The sequence below is a fragment of the Taurulus bubalis genome (genome assembly GCF_910589615.1).
Source record: "Taurulus bubalis genome assembly, chromosome: 5".
Taxonomy (NCBI): domain Eukaryota; kingdom Metazoa; phylum Chordata; class Actinopteri; order Perciformes; family Cottidae; genus Taurulus; species Taurulus bubalis.
The window spans coordinates 14,276,085-14,300,311 of record NC_136593.1 but is presented as its reverse complement, the minus strand read 5'-3'; the positions used below and the strand labels follow the sequence as shown (position 1 = coordinate 14,300,311).

At 40.5% G+C, this 24,227-nt stretch overlaps 2 protein-coding genes across 2 annotated transcripts in view; one reads left to right on the top strand and one right to left on the bottom strand.

Moving 5' to 3' along the window:
• Positions 1-231: 231 nt before the first annotated feature.
• LOC306736942 (parapinopsin-like) lies at positions 232-2,733 on the top strand (the record flags this gene model as incomplete). Its single annotated transcript, XM_079218632.1, has 4 exons — positions 232-562; positions 787-1,115; positions 1,723-1,965; positions 2,617-2,733. The coding sequence occupies 4 exons, from the start codon at positions 232-234 to the stop codon at positions 2,731-2,733; spliced, it is 1,020 nt and encodes a 339-aa protein (XP_079074758.1).
• Positions 2,734-5,822: 3,089 nt separating this feature from the next.
• The window catches only part of cacna1da (calcium channel, voltage-dependent, L type, alpha 1D subunit, a), a gene marked incomplete at both ends in the record, with an annotated part of 54,033 nt that continues 35,628 nt past the window's right edge, over positions 5,823-24,227 (bottom strand). The window contains 27 exons of the mRNA XM_079218361.1: positions 5,823-6,128; positions 6,292-6,609; positions 6,839-6,945; positions 7,607-7,746; positions 7,903-8,031; positions 8,690-8,716; positions 9,426-9,814; positions 10,238-10,354; positions 11,206-11,339; positions 13,092-13,193; positions 13,401-13,503; positions 13,622-13,718; positions 13,845-13,972; positions 14,348-14,507; positions 14,625-14,716; positions 14,805-14,870; positions 14,963-15,091; positions 16,048-16,080; positions 20,001-20,084; positions 20,990-21,100; positions 21,880-22,038; positions 22,408-22,609; positions 22,747-22,893; positions 22,992-23,044; positions 23,159-23,266; positions 23,360-23,447; positions 24,041-24,147. Coding sequence (XP_079074487.1) covers positions 5,823-6,128; positions 6,292-6,609; positions 6,839-6,945; positions 7,607-7,746; positions 7,903-8,031; positions 8,690-8,716; positions 9,426-9,814; positions 10,238-10,354; positions 11,206-11,339; positions 13,092-13,193; positions 13,401-13,503; positions 13,622-13,718; positions 13,845-13,972; positions 14,348-14,507; positions 14,625-14,716; positions 14,805-14,870; positions 14,963-15,091; positions 16,048-16,080; positions 20,001-20,084; positions 20,990-21,100; positions 21,880-22,038; positions 22,408-22,609; positions 22,747-22,893; positions 22,992-23,044; positions 23,159-23,266; positions 23,360-23,447; positions 24,041-24,147 — 3,636 coding nt within the window. The remainder of the gene's footprint in view (positions 6,129-6,291; positions 6,610-6,838; positions 6,946-7,606; positions 7,747-7,902; positions 8,032-8,689; positions 8,717-9,425; positions 9,815-10,237; positions 10,355-11,205; positions 11,340-13,091; positions 13,194-13,400; positions 13,504-13,621; positions 13,719-13,844; positions 13,973-14,347; positions 14,508-14,624; positions 14,717-14,804; positions 14,871-14,962; positions 15,092-16,047; positions 16,081-20,000; positions 20,085-20,989; positions 21,101-21,879; positions 22,039-22,407; positions 22,610-22,746; positions 22,894-22,991; positions 23,045-23,158; positions 23,267-23,359; positions 23,448-24,040; positions 24,148-24,227) is intronic.

Below are 24,227 nucleotides of genomic sequence, written 5' to 3'. Positions count from 1 at the left end.
GCTAAGAGGACTGATCCTGGTGAGGAGCCTATTTCAGTGCCTTTACAATCAAGCAAAAGGTGAGGGATCAAGGATCATCATTTGGAGGAATTACTCTTTGTTAAGTCCAGATCTGGGAGGACTTATGCTTAGACTGTGGGCATCTATCTCTGCTGTCACACTCCAGTAGAGAGCTATTATACACCCAGAGACTCTAACTATACCTGACCACTCTTTTCAAGCGTTGCATCGATGCAGCCACCAGTTTATTTCTTAAATACGTCCTCCTATGTGGGTCCACATGAGGAACCCGCTCTGTCACGCACTGGCTTCATCATTCTCTCCATCATTATGGCCATTTTTACCGGTCCGGCCATCATACTCAACTCTACGGTGATAATTGTGTCCCTCATGCACAAGCAGCTGAGGCAGCCGCTCAACTACGCTCTGGTGAACATGGCTGTGGCGGACCTGGGCACAGCCATGACCGGAGGGGTGCTGTCTGTGGTCAACAACGCCCAGGGGTACTTCTCCCTGGGAAGAACCGGCTGCGTGATGGAGGGCTTTTCAGTGTCCTTGTTTGGTGAGTGAAAAGAGCAGCACAGCATAGGTGACATGCATATTATTTCCTCTGTAAAATGACATTTGAGTTCAACAAGCATTTAAAAGGATTACACATTTCATCACCGTGTTTACAGATTTTTGATTTGACCATAGAACAATATTCACTTACATTTCTCAAATAGCAGGCACTTCCCTGCACCTCCCACGTGTCCCCCTGACTTTGCCTTCCCTTGCTTTTCGCAGGCATCACATCTCTGTGTACAGTGGCTCTGATCGCAGTGGAGAGGATGTTTGTTGTGTGTAAGCCGTTGGGACAGATACACTTCCAAAAAAAGCATGCATTTGGAGGTATTGCCTTATCCTGGTTGTGGTCCCTCAGTTGGAACTTACCTCCCCTATTTGGCTGGGGCAGGTATGAGCTAGAGGGCGTCGGGACGTCCTGTGCACCTGACTGGCACAACCGGGACCCTAAAAATGTCTCCTACATCCTGGCTTACTTTGCTGTGTGCTTTGCAGTTCCCTTTGCCCTTATCTTGGTATCCTATACAAAGCTAATGTGGACATTACACCAGGTGAGCATTTATAAATGTGGATTCGTCACTGGCAGTGGTGGAAAGTATCTTCTTCTGTGAAAACATTTACTTTAGTACTGTACTTAAGTACAATTTTGAGGTGTGATACAACTTTTGTATCCAATGCATTTATCTGACATCTGTAGTATCTTACATTATAGGAAAAACTTTCCATTCCCAACACCAGCTGTCCCTCAATTCAGATGTCAATTGATTAAAAAAAAGTAAATCTCCCCTCTATCTCTATTTCACCGATAGTTTTGTTTAAATACATTTTTCAGGCCGAAAGATTCAGAGAGATTTTTGATTCCTCAAAAAAAAGAAAACATGTTTTGTTGCAGACCTTCTAGGGGGCCAGAACCCCGCCATTTTACTATATTTAAAGCATATTTTACAGATTTGTTTTCTTATTTTTAAGAAGTATTTTGAATGCAGTTTTTAATTTGTAGTTTGTAGAGCATTTTATTTATTATTATATTGGTGCATTTAGTTAGGTAGAGGAGTATTTCTTCCACGGTTAATCATATGATAGGGACATGCAGCAATAGTACGAGTCTTGTGAATAAACCAGTGGCCCGACTATTTAAAACAATATTCTGTGTTACAGGTGTCAAAGATGGCCTGTCTGGCAGACGGTGCAGTAGCTAAAGGAGAGATGAAGGTGGCATCCATGGTGGTTCTGATGGTCCTGACGTTCCTTATCAGCTGGTTGCCCTATGCCAGCCTGGCCATGCTGGTGGTCTACAACCCGGATGTGGAGGTCCACCCGTTGGTGGGGACAGTGCCTGTTTACCTGGCCAAGAGCAGCACTGTGTTCAATCCTATCATCTACATCTACCTCAACAAACAGGTAATACAACACCACATACAAATAACAATTGAATTTAAAATGTGGGAAAAGCTTAATGTGAATCAGCTCTAAAATACTTCACGTCAGCACCATCTAGTGGTATTGATGGACAGTATTACTCGTTTTAGGATATATTCTAAAGACATAACTCATTTTTTATGTAATAATAAAAGTATTTTGAGTTTCCTGAACAATTGTAACACTTTTAACTTTTAATAAATGGTGCATAACACAATGTCGTTTTAAGTGATATAAAGACATTTGAATGTGTTTATTAATGTACAATCTTCGTCAACAATTAACAATAACTTCTCCTATAAGACATATTTGACATTTACAATGGCGTTACGACCACATTAAAAAACACTTATTTCTATATATAAATTCTAAAAACGGTGAGTTAAAGAAAACAATTATAATCTTTTAAGTTGTAGTTTATTTGAGAATAATATTTATTTGAATAATAAATTCAACAACATTGTTAAATATTAGTTAGACATTATTATATAGCACATAGAACCTATAAGATTTGGATGTTTCATGTGCACAATAATGCACCTTGAGCTGAATGTCTGAATGTTAATAAATTAAAAGCGGAGACAGTATGTTTTGTCTGAGGAAAACCTTTTACCATCATTTTGCTTTCTACAGTTTCGTAAATACGCAGTGCCTTTCCTGCTGTGTGAGAAAGAGCCCTTGGAGGACCATGAGGCCTCAGAGGCAACAACAACGGTGGAGATTGCCACCGGCAAAGTGTCTCCTGCTTGAAATGTATATACATCAGTTTACCCATGTTTGTGTGTTTTTAAAACTGTGAATAATTGTGATTTTATAAGTGATTTGACCTCTTTAATTTCAATGGTACATACTTGTAGTGGTGTCCAGTGTCTCTCAAAAGGGCAGAATACAAATAAACCAGAACAGTAATTCAGCATAAGTTTATTCAATGATGATCAATAGAAAATAAAATATCAGTATCGATTCAAATAAAGTCAAGGCCAAAATTAAATGAAAAATACAAAATATGTATCGATAAAAAACCAAGAAGGTCATAGTAAAGCATTTGCTACTAAGATAAATTATGTTTACTGAATAAAAACATTAAGGAGCAAATATCAAGACTTTCAAGTAGAGAACATTACCATGGGTCTTTCCATACTTTTGTACATATTTTACATTATCATCTATTTTAATACAGCTTTCAGAACATTAATAGTTGTAATAGTAATTATAATCATAACAATATGAAGAAAACTTATAGAAACGTTCAAATCAATATGTGTTTCTCTGTAAACTGGTACTCTACCATTTTATTATTTTCTCTACCTGCGAACAGAGAAACATTGCACCTTGAAAATATTTTTTTAATACTCTTTCATTCCCAGCATTGTAAGGTGAGGTGTAAATGACAAATATAGATTCCACTAAACCATACACACATCCACAAAAAGTACAAAAATGTCTCACCTTAATACACAAATCTGTTTAGAAAAAGGAGAAACAAAAGCACTATACAGTTACTTGTGCAAAGACAAACAGCTATGTGCTAATATTTAAATACCATTGGTATAGACTGAACCAAATCATTATTTTCTTTTTTCAGGAATCCCTGACATGAGGTAAAAGTAAGTTCTTTTCATCTTTAGTTTAACACAACTTTTAAAAGTCTTTACAAAATAATGCATATCTTCAGTTCATGAGTACTGTAATTGCTACGAATAGTACAATGTGCCTGGTATGTGCATTGGTCCTTGTATATGACAGTCGTCAACAAAAGGACTAGAACACATTTTTTTTTCACTCACAAACAATTCAAAGAGCCCTTTCAATGTGCACACAAAATGGAAAACCTACATTTTCATGACAGTATTCGGTTGAATTAGAGTACAGTCCGCACTCACCGACAAAGCAAACACTCATGAACGACACATTAACCCTAAATATCCTTGGTGCTAATTCAAACTCTCCATGGTAATGTCTGAAAAAGCCCACTTCTGTTTATTTATTCCAGTAACCGTATTGTAATATATCAATAAATGGAAATCCATAACAACCTAAAGATATTTAGTTGTATTTTGTTCCAACTTGTGGGCTTCAGTTTCTCCTCTTTATGCATCCAGGGTGAGTTTTCTCATTAATACATCTGATGGGGGGAAAACACAAAGGTTCAATCCTACCTAATCAAACACTCCACTGTGGGACACTGTGACAGACAGGTAAGTTGAGACAATGATATGTTGTTACTGTTACCTGACGACGAGGTATACTGTACTGAACGCAGGAACCAGGCCGGCTGAGAGAGAAAGGGGCGGGGGGTTAGTATTGCTTAGCCTCTCTCCAGCGTCCTGACACCAGGACACCCTCTGTCCTTCCACCTACAACACGTGGGACTGTTTCTGACCTTTGGATGTGTGCGTGTGTCTCCTGCCACCACAGGCTGCGAGGACTCGCACACTACATGAAGGCTAAGATGTGATTGCCAAGATTCAGTACAAAGGTTTAATGGAATGACACCATCAACAAAGAGCATGTCATGGAAAATCCCAGCACAAACTATGAGAAATATTAATTTATCCCTGTTATTACCATCTATCATTTTTCGTTCTTTCAGCAGCAAAAAGGCATTTCCGTGGGGGCTGACGAAACCTAGGTTTGACTCTGGAACCAACTAAAAAAAGCAGCATTGTTAATGCACTATGCATTTTAAATTCCTGTGCATGCCCTGCACAAAATATGCAAACAAATGTGTTCATCACATCTGTATAAAATTTCAGTGCTGGATTCATAAAATGCTGCTTTAAAGGGGGCTTAACCTTATGCAACTGGTGTTGGTTTAATGAAGTAACACATGTACTCCTAAGCTAAGAAATCAAAGTAATTTGCATATCTTGTGCAGTAGTGATGTGAACCTCTTAAAAATGCTGTTTTCATAGGCAAAATAAAGGGTGCATATTAGCAAAAAAAAGGCAAATAAGTATCAGAACCTACCAAATAAACTAATGCAAGTCTGCTTTTATAGCATACCAAGAGATACAAGGGTCCATATTGCTGATCTTGTAAATTATACATAATTACAAAATATAGAATATATCTTTACAAAGTTTCTTTTGTTATATAATACAATTTACAGCATATCAACTATGAAATATTAATCAGGATATTCTAAGAATTTAAAATAACCTGCCTGCTAGTGCATTTATCACAAATGCTTTTGTCGCTTCAAAAGTACATATCTCAAGTTCAATGATGCTATAAGTAGGACAGTTATTTCCTGCATAATCTGGAACAACTCTACTGGTGCTCTTCACTTTTTGACTCAGCTGTAGCAATCATTAAAACGGGCTGCAATAACAACAAAGGGATCAACTCATACTAACAACTACGGAAGGAGATATGCCTTTCTATGCTTGCATTGAAAACTTGCATGATATGCCAAACCTTAATAAAGTGACCGAGGTAATGACATCGTACATCTGATTGTCATCACCGTAAGAGACCCGCCCTAGAGAGTATCTCACACCTTTGCCAGTTGTTCCATTTTTCACTGGCATCAATAGAAACACGTCTGATTGGCTGCAGGCTGAACCTGTATGTCACATCCAGTTCAAGGCCTTTGACAGGAGGGTGCAGTCAGTCCCTCTGTGCTCAGCAGGGATGGTATCTGGCTCTGTGTCATGAGAACAATTAAATGAACGGGACTAATGTGTCTCTCTTCTATATGCCTTTTCTCTTCAATGTAAAAGGCACTTCTTTTGGTCAGAGCCAACAGATGCATTTTTTTTTTTTATATATATATCTTCACTGATTTTAGTCCGACAAGGTTCTAAGTTGCAGATTTTCGTTAGATCCAGCCTCTGCTATAAAGTCGTGATGCAGATCATCTCGTCTGCCAGGTCCTCCTCATAAGGAGCTCTCGGTTCTGTCTCTGGCTCCTCGTCGCTGTAGCTGGCTGCAGTGTCCTGCAGTTCATAGTCCCTTGGAGTCAGCAGGGGGAACACGTTGACCCCGTTGACGCTCGGGGCTATCCCTCCGTTCAGCAGGTGGCTGGCGGCACTCTCCATCTCGTCTATTGTCATCTCACATGCATCTGCTATCTCGTGCTTTGTGGCAGCGACAAACTTTGGATCCTGGGCATATCTCCCAAGCCCTTCTGATATCAAAACCTGCTCGACAGAATGAGAGGAAAAATATGTTATATCTTGTTTTATTTATCTGGCTTGTCACGTTTCGTTTTAACAGCAGCATAAATCTGTGCCTGTGAGATCAAATTATTTTGGTCACACACACCTCTCCTCTCCCTACATCAATATCAAGCCAAAAACTCACCGCTTCCACAAGGCTGGTGGCGCTGCCTCTCTTCTGGTGGTACTGGTTGTGGTATTCAGGTGGCACCTGCAGGTGGACAGGTGAGTACATCCTCTGGGAGAACTCCGGGTCATCTGTGTACCAGGAGCTCTTGCGCACAGACACTTGGCTGCTAGCAGCACTCTCCCTGTGTGGGTGGTCCACACGGATAAGTGGGGTGTAATACGGTGACTGGTCTTTACTGGCCGGTGTGCCAGGAGGAGTGGCCCAGGAGCGGGTGGAGCGGGTTGGGGAGAGGCGGTGGGCTCTGCTGGAGTCCAGGCCTGCTACAGCCATAACCTGTTGGATCAGAAGAGACACATGACACCAACTATACTCAGCCACACAACAGGCACATTGTACTACGAACTCCAGCGATTTATCTTGCTTCAACAAATGCACGTTTTATATAATTTAATTTAGAGACTGAGGTAAATAATAAATTAATTCCAAACACGTCTAAGATGTGACACAGTGATCAAAACAATGTATGTGAGCAAACACAAGAGGCATGAGCAGCCGGTGTTACCTGCTGCTGCATAAGGTGCAGTGGTAGAGCAGTACGCTGATGTGGAAGCTCGTCCTGGCTACTTTGTCTGCGTAGACACTCAAAGTTGAAGGATGGCCTTCTGTGACCTGAGTGAGTCGGGAGTGAACCAGTGAGTGACCTCATGCAGGAAGCTTTGACAGCATGCGGACGCTTAAGGAATATGAAACTGGGTGAGTGAGTAAATCATACAGTGGGTGTAAAATGTATTGGTATGAATGCATTTAGTAGAGTGACTCTTTGATAACAAAGAAAGCGGTTTTATGACTTCTTTTATCTTGAGCTGCATATGTAACATAGTCTACAGTTGGTTTTAAATCCAGCCTACAACCTGCAGTTTTTCTTTTTACTAAGTTCACAAGATAAATGAATGCAACATCATTCATCTTGACAACATCACAGAACAGTGATGCTGAGCATTGTACAAAAACCATCAAAGCAACCTGAGTACCAGGCAAATTCATTTTTACAGTCTAATATGATCAATTATCTTAACTATGTTGATATTTCACAATATTTGATTCTATTCTTCATATAGTGCATTTCATTAAGATATATTCTGGGGGATAATAATTTGATTATATATGTGTGTGTTACTAGTAATGCTGTGTCTTTTATTCTGTCATGATTCATATAATGTGGCAAGATATTTCTGGTGTTTTAGTTTATTTAAAATAAAAATAAAAACATAGTTTATAGATATGTATACGTAAACATGCTCATGCTGCAGGATGCATGGGGTCAAGATACCTTGAGGCGTGGCAGGAAGCAAACGTCTCTTTGGTGACCGCCGTGAGTCGCGGTAGAGAGGCTGCTCGTCATCGTCATAGTAATTGTCAGGGTGATGGTAACCTTTGGGAGTCTCGTACTCGGTGTCACTGTTCTGACACCTGTCAACATACAGAAATAAGAGCATGATGGCCGTCAATGTTTTTGCACACACTATCCAAAAACTATTAAGCAACAAGCAATAAGTTTGTGATTCTTTACAAATCTATGTACATGTTTCCTATTCTGAGATACAACTGCCACAGTAAGAATAATACCTGTCTCCTGACAGCATACTGTCGTCTTCGTAAAACTCCTCCCCGCTGTAATACTCCCCAGAAAGGCGGTCTTCCTCAAACTCTTCCTCCCTGCGGATGGTGGGGTGGTGTCCATCTACTCCTTGGGACCTGATGAAAGGTGAGGGCACAGGGGTCACAGCAAGCACGCAGCAGCTGTTCAGTGACGTAACTGGAATATGGCCATGCACTGCCATGCAGACTGAAGTCTCCAGGGGACAGCGATGCAACCGATCACTCTTATAAATACTAACCACATCCAAAACAAGACAACAGGCAGAGGTTTTGAGCTGAAGAGCATCACTCTGTCAACACTACATCCACCCTGAGGTCCTTCGTGGGGTCAATTAAAACACACATCTTGAGCTAAGTGGAGGACATAGCAATTATTTTGTCATAACCAGCGATGGCTAATAGTGCGGTTTATAAAACATTCTCGTACACCTCCTTGTTGTTGAGCATCTGGGTGCTTGTGCAAAGCAAACACGGCACTTTTACACATGCATAAAGCAGGGCTGCTCTCAGCGATATGCCGGCCCCAAACATTTATGTTGTTTCTATTTCAAAGCATTGACACAACTGCGTTATAACAGAGGCAGATGACAACCAGACAAATGACTGGCCAGCATAAAGCACATAACACTGACTTAACAAGGATGCAACCATTTGCCGATTCAAAACCAAGTCAAAAATAATCAAATAAAAATAAAAAGTCCTTCTTTTGCTGTTGAGACATACTGCTGGAGGCAAACCTAGAAAAGCAACATACCTAATATAGGTCTCATAGTAGCGCCTTCTGTCCCAAGAAAGCAGAGGGATGATTGAGAGAAAGCATTTTGGTTAGGAAGGAGAAAGGGAGGAGAGAACACAGAGAAAAGGACAGAGAAAGCATGACATATATATATCATACAGTATATGAATCATATACAGCATTCTCATATATATGTATGAGGAGGACAGAGTGTGATGGTGGATGTGGCCTCCAATGTTGGTTGACAATTCCATTTTCTATTCTTGAGATAAGAAAGAAACAAAAAATCATTTGTCTTTTTTAATGTGACAACAATGAAATTGTCCCCCAAACTTATTGGGCAGTAAAGAAAAACAGACCCAACACTGGAGCGGCTGAATAAACAGCAGATGGGAAATCATGAGATAAGTGCACTATTGATCACTTATGAAATGAACTGTCAGTGTGAGAGTAGGCAGTAGACAGGTTCTGCCTGTTGGAAAAAAAAATACTTTGCAACAGATGATCATTTGAAATAAGATGTCCTCCTTGTTGCAGTAAGCACTCAATGCATAGAAACATATGTATAAGTTAATTCCTCAGTGGCTGCTTGAAACGAGTAAGAAAACATGTGAGTTTTTTTTGTCTATTACATTTGGAAAGTTCAGAAATAACAACACACCACCAAACAAAATGTGCTCAGAGGTCTGAATCTACATCTATTGCTTGACTATTTCTTTAGCAGATCAAAGGCTGTTGATCGGCGTGTGATTACCGTTGGCCCTGGGGTGTCCGTGGCTTGTCGTAGTCGTAGTAGGCGTTGCGAAGACCCGGGTAGCCATTGGGAGGTGCATGCTCATAGTAACGATGGTGTCCTCCGTTGGGCAGACTGGACGCGTTGGCGTTGTTGAGGTTAATGTTGGTGGATTTGGGAGACTTTCCGTAGGAGTTGTGGTGGCGGTGGTGATGGTTGTGGTGGTGGTGATGGTGGTTGGGGTGGGACATTGCGTTGGCTCGAGACAGGCGTCCCACCGGCTGCTCCATGTGGGCGTAGTGAGGTGGAGGCTGCACCTGCAGAGGTCTCTGTGTTGCGTTGGTCTGGTGGCCGTTGGATCGCCGATGACCACCGTTCATGAGATGGTTACCGAAGAGTCCACCATTACGCTGTGAAGGAATGCTCAAAGTAAAACCTCCAGAGCCTCTACTTCTCACAGAGCAGCAGAATAAATGTGCAATTGATGTTAAGTCTTTGTAAAAGAAGTCTTTGAAATTGTATGAGCGAAAATAAGTTCAAAAGCTGGTTCATGGCACATGACATGGGCAAAAATGAATGCACTTTTGTTTGAATTGAAAAACAAAAGAAGCCAAAAATAAATCAAATGATCAAAAAGCTACATATTGTAGCAATACAAATTAAAAACAAGACATCTACTATTTAAATTAAGATGATTAATATTTCACGGAGTACATTTTCCTTTTATGGATAGTTAAAAAAAAAAGAAAACACCAATAATTAACTTTACAAGCACAATATTCAAAAAAAATATTGCCACATGTCCTCCAGTCATGTAAAATTGAATCAGTTACCCTATAAATTTCCTCGTCTTCCTCTGGAATAAAGTCTACTAGCTCGTCATCTTGCAGATCACATGATATCGCTCGGCGAATTTCGGGCCCAATATCATGCAGCGTGCGAAGGCCAGCCTGTAACCATGACAATAAGAGGGCTAAACGCTACAGCGGGGAACCTTCATCTTACAACTCACAGTAGCAGATCTGACGTCATACAGTCACAACCACCACACACACTGGGCATACACACACCTGGGCTGGAATATGCAACACCTGACATTAACAGTACTGACATACTGTGAGAGATGAGAACACATAGACAGACAGATGTGCTCTCCTCAATGCAACCTGCGGGGAGGATTACTTTTCTGAAATGTCTCGAGTAGCATCCAGCTGAGCTTTGCTGGAGGGAGGGAATAATTACTTGTCTTCCTTTCCTTTATTTGTAGGCGTACTTAACTTATTTTAGCACAATACACACAAAATGTCACTGTAATTAAATTAAAGGTTGGTCATGTTTACTGTCTGACAATGATATATGGGGTTATATTGTAGCCATATATCATACAGTACATTATAAAGGTAACAGAAATGGCGACAAGCTTTGCATGTGAATTTCATGAATCGATGAGTGAATTGTGAGAACACATGAAAATATGGTTGGAGACGATGACACACGCTTAACATCAACATCTATGGTATCTAAAGACACAGATACACAAACAGCAAACCCACACATTGGAAACATGAAAGAACAACAACACAGTAACAGATTCATACTGTACACCAAGATCATGAACGTCCTGCTGGATCATAAACCATAACATTAGCACACTTAATGGCATTTAAGTGAAATGCACAAAAACACATTTTACAGACTTGACACAACAAAATTGCAATGGTCATAAATCCACGTTTTCACACGTTTTCAAACAATCTCTCGCTCTCATAAATAAAACACACACAAAAAAAACGAGACTCACCTGTAAAGCGATAGCTGTGTTGTTCTGCGTCGGGTGAGCACCCACCAGGCCTTCCTCTTTACGTTTCTTGAATTTCCTAAAGTAGTCCTGTATCAGGAAGGTGGCATAGAACTTCCCCACGGTTACCTCATCATCTGAGTGAACAGACCACACAAATGCTTCCTGTGTCAGCAGGTCACGACACACAGAACCCCGGGAGAGAGAAGGAGAGACTCTTCTCCTCTCTCGTCCATTCTACATAACATGTGTCTCCTCCTCCTCAAGACTCCAGACAAGTGAGGTACTCTTCAACCCCCAATCAACCAAATAATTTGTATATCCCAATTATATACATCCATCTTGATGGAGTATATACTGTACCTCAATCTGCCCCACATGAGAGCCTTTGCTGTGTTTCAAAAAGAACAAAAAAAATCAAATATTCACTACAAACCCTTCATGTGTTTTAGATGATAACTAAAAGAAGAGATCCTCTACATTAAATGTAAAATGGTTTTTAAATTGGATGAATTAAATTGTATATATTGGACCCACAAAAGCTAATAACTAATGTAACCTCTCTGTCCCTTCTTCCTTAATGTTACTGATGAAGAGAACGGTATGAGCAGACTCAAGGTCCAATAAACAACACATAAACATACATTATGAGAATAAAATACTGCCACTTTTCAATCAGCAGTCTGCCATTAGGAGTGAAGTACAGGCTACAAAACCCAGACTTTTAAATATTAGTATAACATTTATCGAAAACAACTGCCATTCATTTACCTTTGAGACACTTCTATAATTTGTTAAATATTTTTGAGATTTCTTATTGGGAGATAGGAGGGTGTGTGAACCAAATTATTTTTGTTTTAAATGTCAGAGAATGCCATTTAATTTACTACTTTAGCACATGCAAGCAAGCAGATTTACAATATGTATCATCCATGTCAGTATGTTTGCGTAAATTCACCTGTTTGTGCTCATGTATGCCTGTTTGTTATATGTGTACTAGCCAGTGAAGGTTATACTTAAAACTGTGTGTTAACGGATGTATTTTTGTCCCATTGGATTTTTTATTTATTTGAAAAGTGTGTGAGAATCATTCTGAAGCAGGGGTCTGATTCACTTTGAACAAGAACGTTGGGGACAGAGACCGGAGAGAGAGGCAACACTAGTTCCATGCCACCACCCTAAAACAGAACTGCTTCAGAATATTCTGAAGTGCTTCAGAGTTTGGATACAGAGATATAAAAGTGTGAGAAGAATAAGCTGTGGAAGCTTAAGCGGTGAGAAAAGGACAGAGATTAAGACAACAGAGTGAGTCAGAGAAATTGAGAAAAGAGAAAGAGAGACAGATAAATAAGAAACAAGAGACGTATTAGTGAGGAAGACAGAGCATGCACTCGGTCTACAAGGCCATGCAAGCCCAAAGCCCAGCCGACAGTCAGTGGCCTCCATCAGCATCCAGGGCAAGACGGAGGAGCGTGGATCAAACGCACACACACAAATAAGAAACACACTGCTGAAGGGACAACCAGGAGAAAATGAGCAGAGCAGAATCAGCACAATACAGCTTCACTTGTGCGTGAACATCAATGTGTGTTAGCGAGTATTTATTTCAGGACATAGTTATGAAAGAGCAGCTTGCTTTCTGTAATTATATGCATTATATATGTGTGTGAGACATGCTGTGTGAGACTCACTGTCAAGGTACTTGTTCTAATAAAAGTTTAAAAAAAAAAAATTGGAAAAAAAAAATATATATGTGTGTGTGTGTGTGTGTGTGTGTGTGTGTGTGTGTGTGTGTGTGTGTGTGTGTGTGTGTGTGTGTGTGAGCGTCTTGATTTGTGTCAATGGTGTGACAGGGAGGTGTGTGTGTGTGTGAGGCAGATTCCACTAACCACCAGCAGGGGGCACCACTTGGTCCAGCAGCTTCATGCTGGTTCTCTTCCAGATTTTCTTGATGACAGCTCGCAGCTCTTCGTTGGCCTGCTCTAGATTACCTGCACCACAGGGAAATAAAAACGTCCTTAAGACCCAACACTCCAGCTCACAGCTTTTACAGGCCACAGAGAACGTTCAGCAAATACAACAGCAGCGTATTCTGTCTTTATCAGGAGCAGAGCAGTGTAATGGGATATATATATATATATATATATATATATATATATATATATATATATATATATATATACATATAGGGCTCATACCTTCTGTTTTGATCTTCAGGGCAGTGCGCACCAGTGCAAACAAAGTGGCGTTAAACATGACAGTGCCGTCACTGTTCAGAGGCATGTTCATGGCTACCAACCTCTGAAAGAAGAGAGCACAAAGAGGCCTTTATCATAGTCATGTCAGAGCCGGCCAGATAAATGATCAGTATGTCTGTTTTCATTTTGTAGATTAGATGATAGAATAAGGTAGAAGAGACCTTGCAAGCCACTCTGTGAGGGCACAGTTTGCCGAAGCCGAGAGGAGGCTGGATACGACGAAGAAGTGTCACAACATCCAGATGTTTAATTCTGCCCCTGTATGAGAAAAAAAAAACAGGTGGATGGGAGACATTAACTGTCAATGTACTTACAGAAAAATTAATTCACAGACACATGAATGTGAAAATACTTTTTTGATACTGACGGTAATAAAGCACATACTTAGCCTCTGGGTCGTACTCTGACCAAATTCTCTTGAATTCGTCGAGGTGGTGTGGACCAAGAATGGACCAATCACGTGTTAGATAATCAAAGTTGTCCATGATGACTGCCACAAACAAATTGATAATCTGAAGCGGCACAAGAAAATTGTCTTACTTACATTTGCTTGGCATTGTGCGGCCTTTGTGTTTCAATGAATCATATTAATCACAATCACGAGACACAGATGCATAAAGTTGTTAAGCAATCTAGGTTACAATAAATCTGAACTTTGTCTGAAAAATCTGAAAAAATGTCATAAAAAGGGCTGTGAATTATGAATGTTACATGTTCTGACTAGATCAGTTAAACTAAATGAGAACAATAGATTAATGGCATTGTTTGGTATTTTTATTGGAAAGGAACTACTAAAATGCTCTCTTAATCTTAATCTCATGGTATTCTACCGATGCTAAAGTAAATAACTAGTATTAAGACAAACACTGTTTAAAATGTGTGTGTACCAAGAAGGCGCAGAGCATGTAGAAGGAGATGAAGTAAATTATTGCAAATCCACTGCCACACGTCATCTCCTCCCCGGGGTTGTAGTCGGACTCTGGGTCACACAGTTTCCCTGCTATACAGGCCAACATAATCTCCTGCCAGGCCTCTCCAGTGGCACACCTGGTGGAACCGACCGGCATGACAGACACAAATTAATTACTCAATTAAGTAAAGCAAAAAACTAAAAACAAAGTGAACCGGTTTCCTGATGACCCCTGACCCCAAAATCCTACACACCTGAAGAGAAGGAGCACAGCCTGAGGGAAGGTCTGGAAGTTGTTGTTTCTGTTTATGTGTGTGCCGTCCACCATGGCAACCTTCCCAAACACCTGAAGCAAAAAAGTGGCTCATATGAATGTAACTGCAACCATACCAACACAGAGGGATATATATATTTTGTCACGTTTATTTACCAACCTGCATGCCAATGACAGCATAGATGAAGAACAGCATGGCTATCAGAAGAGCAACATATGGCAGAGCCTTCAGGCAGAAGAGAGGAAAAATAGTAGATTAATATGTGTGATTTTACTATTTCCCTCAGTTGCCGATAAGATACTCCTACGACACCTCACCTGGAATGATTTGATGAAAGTCCAAAGCAGGGTGCGAATGCCCTCCCCTCTGCTGAGGAGCTTGACCAGCCGCATGACTCGAAACAGACGAAAGAAGGTGATGGAGATGCGAGCACTGTCCTCCGTGTTCTGAGGAGAAACAGTCTGGAGTCAGAGGATAGGGCAGCGACAGCACATGCACTGGACACAGAGCACCTGGCTGCGCCTTACGGGATGAAGAGGTCAGAACTGAGACCCCGGTGTCAGATACATATGGGCTGAGAAAGCAGCACTGCATCTTATGGGCAAAACTGCGTGTTTAGAGAAAACCTAGTTTTGCATTTGAGTAGTTTTCTAGTCTGGTGGCAACATATGTTACATGTTGTTCAGTTATTCTATACAGCATATACAAGTCTGCAGACTTTAGGCAATTTCTGGTCAAATCATAATCACACTTTCTAAAGCAGAGCAGCTACAGCCGATATGTTTCTGTTTGTCTGCGTCAAAAGCACTGTCAAGAGCCCTGTCTCTGTAAAGACCTATAAGGGAGGAAGCAAGGAGGCGTGCATGCTGGAGAAAACCTTGCCATATTTGAAAGGACACTTCTGCACAAGCATGGCCCCCTCAGTCCAGAGTCACTGCATGCAGAGTCACAGTGGGACCAAACCCAGTGGGTCGCCAGGGGGTTCACAGAGGGGGTCAGAGCGGAGTGACCTGATCCCGTGGGTCACCCATGGGTCACTACCCCACACAGGAAGGGTGGCAGAGACCATGTAGCAGTGTCAACATCACAAACGTGAGGAGCGGCACTAAAACCTCTCCCACCTAACAGGACACGCAGCGCCACGTTTGAGTGACACACTCTTCTTTGAAATAACTCCAAGCATTTAGGAAAATGAAAAGCATTTTTTTTTTTTAAGATAAATGCAAAATAACAAACAAAACAGATGCAAGAAAAATGTAAAAACAAATATAGAGAATGGGAACATACCAGAGGAAAATAATTGAAATAGAAAAAATACCAAACAAAGAAATGCAGATCTAAACATGTCATGGCCCTGAAGGGGGATAGGGATTGGGGGGATGGGGGGTGCAGAGCATCTTACCCCCTGCTCATCCACCTGAGGCGTCTCCGTTGGCTTTAAAATCAAAGACCTGTATTAATGACTTGTACAGAGCCCGCAGGTCTCACACACATCGGGCCAAACACGTAAACATCACATTGGAAAAGTGTCACACAACGTCCAGCACACGTCAGTCAAGACGCAGACAGAACAAAGTCACTACTCTTCTTATTGACGGGACAAACTGTCTTGTTTCACTATGACAAAGACAGACATTCACGTATCATTGTCTATGTACATGTATTAAATATAATGACAGACATAACACATTACCTTAACACTTTAAAGGACTGCCACACAACAGGTTTACAGCTCAACATTCCTATTGGGACTGGCATGTCAGACTGACAAACAACATGAAATTACTTAACTACTTAGTAACACGTAAGACTGCCACACAACTTTATCACTCCCCCGGTGTAATGGTCACTACTGATGATGGCATTGACTGGATTTTATGGCTGAGATGTTTTGGCCGAGCTTCAGACAACATTAATGAGAAGTTAACTGACGGACAACAAATGTTATGTATTCATGTCATGATAAGAGCATCGTCTGCTATTTTTCTTCTCAACACATAGCTAAGTATTAGTTTTGTCTGTATATCCACATTTGGCATCAGATTCAGGCACATTACCACAACTTCACTAGGTGAGAATCATACATTGCGTATATCATTAATGGCCATCATTAAAATGATTGTAGTACAAGTAAAACAGCTGTAATCTCACTATCCTCTGTGGTGTAACATGTAAAGCATTTTTCAGTGTCTAAGATGAAAATGCTTCCTGACCAAAAAGAGATCGAGCATTATAAAATAGTCTGTTGTGTACACATTCGCCCACTCAAACTCAAACCCAAAAAATATTGTTTGCGATTCATATCATTAACAACAAATCACAGGATATCAGCAGTATTCAGCGAGCATTTGAACACAGAGAAAGTTTAGGTGCAAAATAAAATCAATCACAGTGGTGGGGGCAGCTAGATTGAACCTGTATAATAATTATATGATTTGTTTTGCAAAATAATGAGATTAACTTAATACTGAAAAGAGTCATATCAGGAGGCTCAGCATTGAAAGCAAAGAGATACTCCAGACAGATTAATTCAAATCCCTCAGCACAATATTTCACAAACCGTCAGTATGAGGTGCATAATGAGCAGAAATTATAAAAGAAATGTAGAATTAGCTTGAGGAGGTTCTTTAGGTAATCCTGGCCACAGCGTTGATGGAGCATGCGCTCAGCATTGCCACGTTGCTGGGGAAGCACTGCACGCACACGCAAGACATTTGGATGATTAGGAGCCATTGGTGAACTCATAGCAATGCAGCAACTCATGCATGTCAGTAGTGCCCTGCAACAAAACTGCCATAGCAGGGCGCTCTCACAGTCCGGTGCAGAAAGAGGAGAATGAAGAGCAGAGGAGAGAGAGGGAGGAGGAGAGAACCAGAGATATAGACCAACACTGCGACAGGAAGTAGAACCAGACAGATTGAGTCAAACTGGAAGAGGAAGAAGAGGAAATGCAGAGAGGTGTAAAGAGAAGAGAGTTACTGGGTTCATGCACCTGACTGGAGGCTACACACCTGCTCTACACATGAGCTCCATTCTGAGCTTTAAGAGCTCACTACAGGAAGACAGAACAAAACACAGAGACAATCACTCACAAAGACACAAACACAAGATCATCAAAGAACCTCAAACCCAGCTGCATTAAACCACCATCAGTCTAAAAGTACAAAAATAAGGACCGACTCAGTGTCTTTTTATCTGCTGATTATTTTTTAGTTCACAGATTCTTACCTGATAACTGTTTGGTAAAAGGATGCTGGAACTTTAACTTGTATTTGAGAAATGTAACTGAAGCCTAATCTAGTATTTTAAAGCTTATGTTTCTTTCCTTTTCACTCCATGAAATCTGTTTGAGATAATATTGATTCACAAAATCAAAAATATGTTAAGCTGCAGTGGTCTACACAACTTTAAGGAAAGTAAAAGTTGACATTTCTTAAAAATCTAATCACAATTTTTTGATTTTCAAGCAGATTGAGCTCCACTGATTCCATACTAAAATTGTCCTTAATGCTGTGTAGGATGGACATTTCCAAGCTCTGAGCTCCAGGGCCATTCTGTCTGGAGGTAAAGATTGAGGGGCGAGAGAGAAAAGAGCAAACTTCACAAGGCTCTATGGACAAAACTGACCGGAGGGGAATGGATCGAGTGGCCGAGCGCCATCTGTGGAGGCGGGACATGGAAAGGATGTTAGGGAGTGAGGTGAATGGCTGACGCTTCCCAGCATGCACTTGGAGAGATCACAGCAGTCAGGCAAGAAACAAACAATCACACGGCTCATGAGTGGAAGGGAGTTAGCGAACATCAATAAATCGAAATGCAAACTCTTTGTAGATCAGCTATTAATTAATTACGTGGAGAAGTTTAATATCTGATCTAGTCAGTTTGCTGTCCCACACAAACAGCAACAACCACATGCGATGGAAACAACAAATAAACTGTAAATGGTGGATGAAAAGTGCCTCACAAGAACCATTATGACAGTCCTTGTGAAATCAACATCATGTCCCCAACATTAACAACAAACACACACTCATACATTCACCTTAAAGTACAAACTATACATATGTTAAACAACCATGCACAACAATATTAACCTACACACACCACCACTGTATGCTTTAAACAAAGATAGTGCTTATTATACACTCATGCAGACACACATTTAGGGACTTAAACTAAGAAAACACAGAAAACATGAAATATAACTCCAGAGAAACAGCACTGCAGCTCAGATGTGAGAGCACTCAGAAGGGAGGGGGGCAGGTTGAGCAGTGAGTCTTTGCAACTCTGACAAGCACAATCATCCCCAGAACCTTTACTTTAGCATTCCTAGTGCTTGTTTGGACTACAAATCTGATCTTTGCTGTCGTTGTAAACTCAAAGCAAACACAACGAAGTGGATCACAGACGTTTAGTCGTTGTTTTAGGGTTTTTTGTGAAGAACCAAGTCATAAAGTGTATTTTTGCAGTTGGCTAATGTGAAGAAGTAGTCATCCACTGTTTTAGCGAGCCTAGACTTTGATCAATATTGAAATAAGCTTTTCATTCAAATGAAATCCATGTGTTACTGTTCAACAAAAATACAAAAAAATCTATTTTTGCTTGAGTCAATAAAACATTCAATGACCAATTTAGTTTTTGATCCACTATAAATGGGGTCCCGGAGATAAAGTTGTTATAAACAACAGGTTACACACACAAAAAAATTGTTTTCATTGCCATACTTGCCTCTACAAGTTTCTATGGAAACAAAATGAACAAGAGTAAGAATTAGACTTCATAAATCATCCTGCTATGAACCAAATACAGGCTTCATTTCACAAAGAAATGAGAGAGACTTCTGTTTTTGACCCGTATTTTCACTGCAGTGTCCAAAAGTTAACAATCAGCACGTTCATCAGATATTTGTCATGATTCCTGCAACAAAGTACTGCAAATGATTGACAATAACAAATTTAACAGAAGCAAAAACGACTATTGGATTAATGAATTGTACTGTAGATGTAGCACTAACAACAACAGGACATAGATAAAGGTCAAACTGAAGCTTTACAGAATAAGCCAATGGCGCTTTAACAACTATGAATGCCTTGTCACACATACAAATGTCAGGTTTTAGCATGCTCAGTATCGTGAAGATGGAAGCTCATAGTTTAGCTGATAAGATAAGACATAAGAGAAGAAAAACAATCCCTGATTAATTAATCTTCTCCCAATTCTTGTCCTTTTCAAGGTCCTTGAGACAAAATGTTTGGAAACCATGCACCAGAGGCTGAGAATAATCCCGCCGACTGCCTGGTGGCTTTCCTGTAAGGCTTCAGTTCAACTTGGAAGGAAGAAAAAAGTAGTACTTACATTCACTTCAGTGATAGCAATATCGACGACGCTACCGACAACAATTAAGGCATCAAATGTGTTCCAAGCATCAGCGAAATAGTGCTGTTAATGCATGGCGTTATATGTATGGGTAAAGATGGGAATGAAAGAGAAAGACCAGGAAAAACATGAAAGGAAGACAGACAGAACCAGACAGATGATCAGAAGAGTGGATTTAATGAAATGGCAGGGTCAGGGGAGGACAAAAAGAGAGAAAAAAGGAGATCAAGTATTAAGATTGAGCAGATGAAAAGCCAGAAATCAGAGTCAGTGCTATGGAAACCAGCGGTGTGGGCTGAGGTGGCCCACACAGAGAGAGGTCAGAGAGCAGCGGGATTCGTTGTAGCTGAGCTTTACTTACATCAATCTCACTGAGAACAATGTCTACTATGCTGCCAATCACAACCAGGGCGTCGAACACATTCCAGGCATCCCCAAAATAGCCCTGAGTGAGGTGGAGCGAGTAGTGTGCAAGTTGGACGTGAGATCAGCACAAATACAAAGTCTTTGAGTCTCACACTGAAATACAGACTCATTCTTTCTGGTCATTTAAAAACACACAGGAACCCCCACTGGCTACTTCAGCTTTAGGGTAGAGTGCTATAATAAAGCTGCAGAGTACTAGCTCTGCACCAAATTCATGTTGATACTAAAGTTACATGCAGAAACACTGCTGCCAGTTTGACAAACAGTGAGTGCTACTTTAATAAAAAAGATCAGCACCCCACAGCACTCTGTCTCTTACTAGAATCCTGTCCTTCTTCGCAACACAGAGCTGTTGGCCAGGCAGTTGAAGGGAAAATGCCAAAAAAAAACACATCGCTGACTCATCAGTTGTCACACGTTCACTATACACTGCTTCATTCTTAAAACATTCGAGCAATAGTTCAACATTTTGGGAAATGTGCTTATTTGCTCTCCTGCTGTGAGTCAGATGAAATTGGTTGTCAGTGAAGACATTTGCTCACCCTGGGTTTGAAAGCGATGAGTTTGAGAACCATTTCCACAGTGAAGACAGCAGTGAAGACCATGTTGAGAATGTCCATGACGTAGTTAAAGAGCGCTGACTGTCCGTAGTGCTGCAGAGAGGCAGAGAAGAGGGACAGTTAAAGAAACTGAAGAAAACAGAGCTGCTGTTGTGTATATGCATGTACTTAATTAATTTGAGACAAAAGAAAAAACAAGAAAGTGGTGTGCTAAGAATGACAAATAGTGCTACCTTTAGAGACACTAACTGTATCCTTAAATTATTCTAAAGGATTATGTTGTATGTAAAAACAATAATTAAACAATCTGTGTAAAAATGTATGTTGCATGCTTTGATTTCAGTCCATGTTCTGTATCTCTTTCCCCTGGGTCAGGTTGAATTGATGACATATAGCACAGTGTGTGTTATAATAATACCACTGGAGGGAGCCAAAATTAAACATAAAAAAGTACACAGTACTGGGAAAAAAACTGCTCTGCTTATGGCAGGCAGAAAGCTCACAGTTCATCTATACTGATAGAAACATGTTGGTACATCATTGCACTAAGATCAATGTTTGATACATTGTAAGGCTTGACTGCAGATGTTTTATCATACATAAACAATAATTGAGTTCTTTCTCAAACAGTTTTATTTCAGAATGATTATTGAACGCTCACTGACAAAAACCCTTTCTCAACCTCCGCTTTCAAACTAAATACACATTTGCACATTCAAAACACCTGTGATCTGTAAATATACTTAATTATAGTACTACTACTTAATAATTCTTGCTGTTCAGTATAAGCGCATTATTTTGAACAAATGTTATTGAATTTTTGTCACAGAGCTGGTTGGTTTCAGCGCTGTGAATGCAGTGTGACTTCTTACCTGCACAGCCAGGCAGAGTGTGTTGAGCATAATGAGCACAAACATGATGTACTCAAACCCAGTGGAGTTCACCACATACCAGAACTTGTACTGGTACGGGTTTTTAGGGATGTACCTCCTCAGTGGACGTGCCTTTAGAGCGTACTCCACACACTGACGCTGCACAGAGATGAACAAAGTTGGTTTTAATACTCAGGTAATGACACACTTGATACCTTTATTTGAATCCAACCGAGAGTATTCATGTGAGCCATACTAACAACAAACAATGTAATGGGTATAATCAGTTTTAGGAATTTCACAACATTGTCAAATACGACATGTCTTAACTGCAATAGCTAGTGCTTATTGTTCAGAAAATCGGGCCTCAGCCCTTTTCTACACATTACCACAAAGTCAAGAGACCCACTATTACTGTAGCTTTTCTGTGGAACAAGTTAAAATCAGAATATTTAGGTTCTCCTTCATTTTGCTGTAGTTTTTGACCAAACACACAAACAAATACTTTGTGAAGCTGTGGTCTCTGACCTGGTTCTTGTCGAGTTCACAGTTTTTGTACTCTTTCTCTCCTTGTTCCTGAAATGTGACGATCACGAAACCTACAAAGATGTTCATCATGAAGAAAGCAATGATGATGATGTAGATGATGAAGAAGATTGAAATCTCCACGCGGTAGTTGTAAATGGGACCCAGGTTCTCCCTGTTTGAGTCGATGGCCTTGTACAGTAAACTGGGAAGAGAACAAAGAGAGAGCATGTGATCCAGCCTCACAGCCCAAACTTTTATTTTCAACTTTTTCAGATTGTGTTGATAAAACTGAAATATCATTTTCAGAGCATTGATAGGATTAAACATTTAGAATCTTACGAAGGCCAGCCTTCAAAAGTGGACACAGTGAACAGAGCCATCATAGCCATGAGGACGTTGTCAAAGTTGAAGTCACTGTTGTGCCACAGTCGTTTGTGGATGGTTGGCTGGTTCACATCTCCATCCTTATACAGGATGTAGGTGCCCCTATGAGAAAATGACATGTTATGTGTAGGTTTACGACTGAAACCAGGATCATAATTGCCGGTAATTAGCTGCGAAGGAGCAAGACAAGTACAACTAACTTGCACTCCTCTGAATTGGACTTGGCTTCATCTGTGCAGCGATAGAACTTTCCCTGTGGAGGAAAACACAATATTTACAGTCTAATGATGCATATTTAAAAAAGTATTCACTCAATATCTCTGACTTCACGTGTAATTTTCTTATTTTCAATCTCAGTGCTGATGACCTTAAACAGCTGCACCCCTATGCAGGCGAACATGAACTGGAGCAGAGTGGTGACGATCATGATGTTACCGATAGTTCTGATGGCCACAAACACACACTGCACCACGTGCTGCAAGACAAAGAGACACACACATGTTCACACACTGCGCAAAACAATGATTGTGCTTATTGTGTCGGACAAGCTGCGGGATGACTTTGTCACCTTCAGGCCTTTGGCTCGGTTGATGGCCCTCAGGGGCCGAAGAACACGAAGGACCCGAAGAATCTTCACCACAGAGATGGCCGAGGACCTGAACAATGAAAGCAAAGGGTTGTAGCGTCAGTTTAAAAGCAACATCAAGGGATCCAGTTTCACTGCAGGAAATTTTCCAGAAGCCCAGGAATCATTTGAATAACTCAGGAACTTTGCAAGCTTTTCAACCAGAAGAGCCAGGAACTAAATAATGTATCTGCCATAGCACTGTGTGGTACAATGTACTTTTGATGGCCCTGGAACTACTGATGCGGAATTTGCAGGCCTGACCTTTGCTGACTATTTATTTACCAAGAGAGAACCAACCTATTTTTAGGCCCTTTCCTCGAAAATTGCATATGTATATTAACTTATGGTGTTCAATACATCCAAATACAGCAGTTTTGGGCATATTTTCATGCAAAAACAAGCTATGATTTACAGTTTTATATAACAAGACTGTAAATCATCCAGTCTTGTTATATAAAACTAGGGGGGGATTGGATTTTTTTACCAGAAAACATGCTATATCGTGATGAATATTGTTATCGAGATATATAATGACCTACATCGGGATAGAAGATTTTGGCCATATTGCCCAGCCCTAGCAACAATGTGGTGGCGAATGTGTCTGTGTTTGTTTATACTCACTGAATACCAAAGGAAACGAGGGAAACTCCCACCACCAACAGGTCCAGGAGGTTGAAGTAATTCCTACAGAATGCCCCTTTATGGAGAAAGGCTCCATATGTTGTCATCTGAGGACACGACAGAAGAAGTTAAAGGAGCAAATGACAACAACAAAAAATACACATCTCATCCAAAGCACTCGAAACAC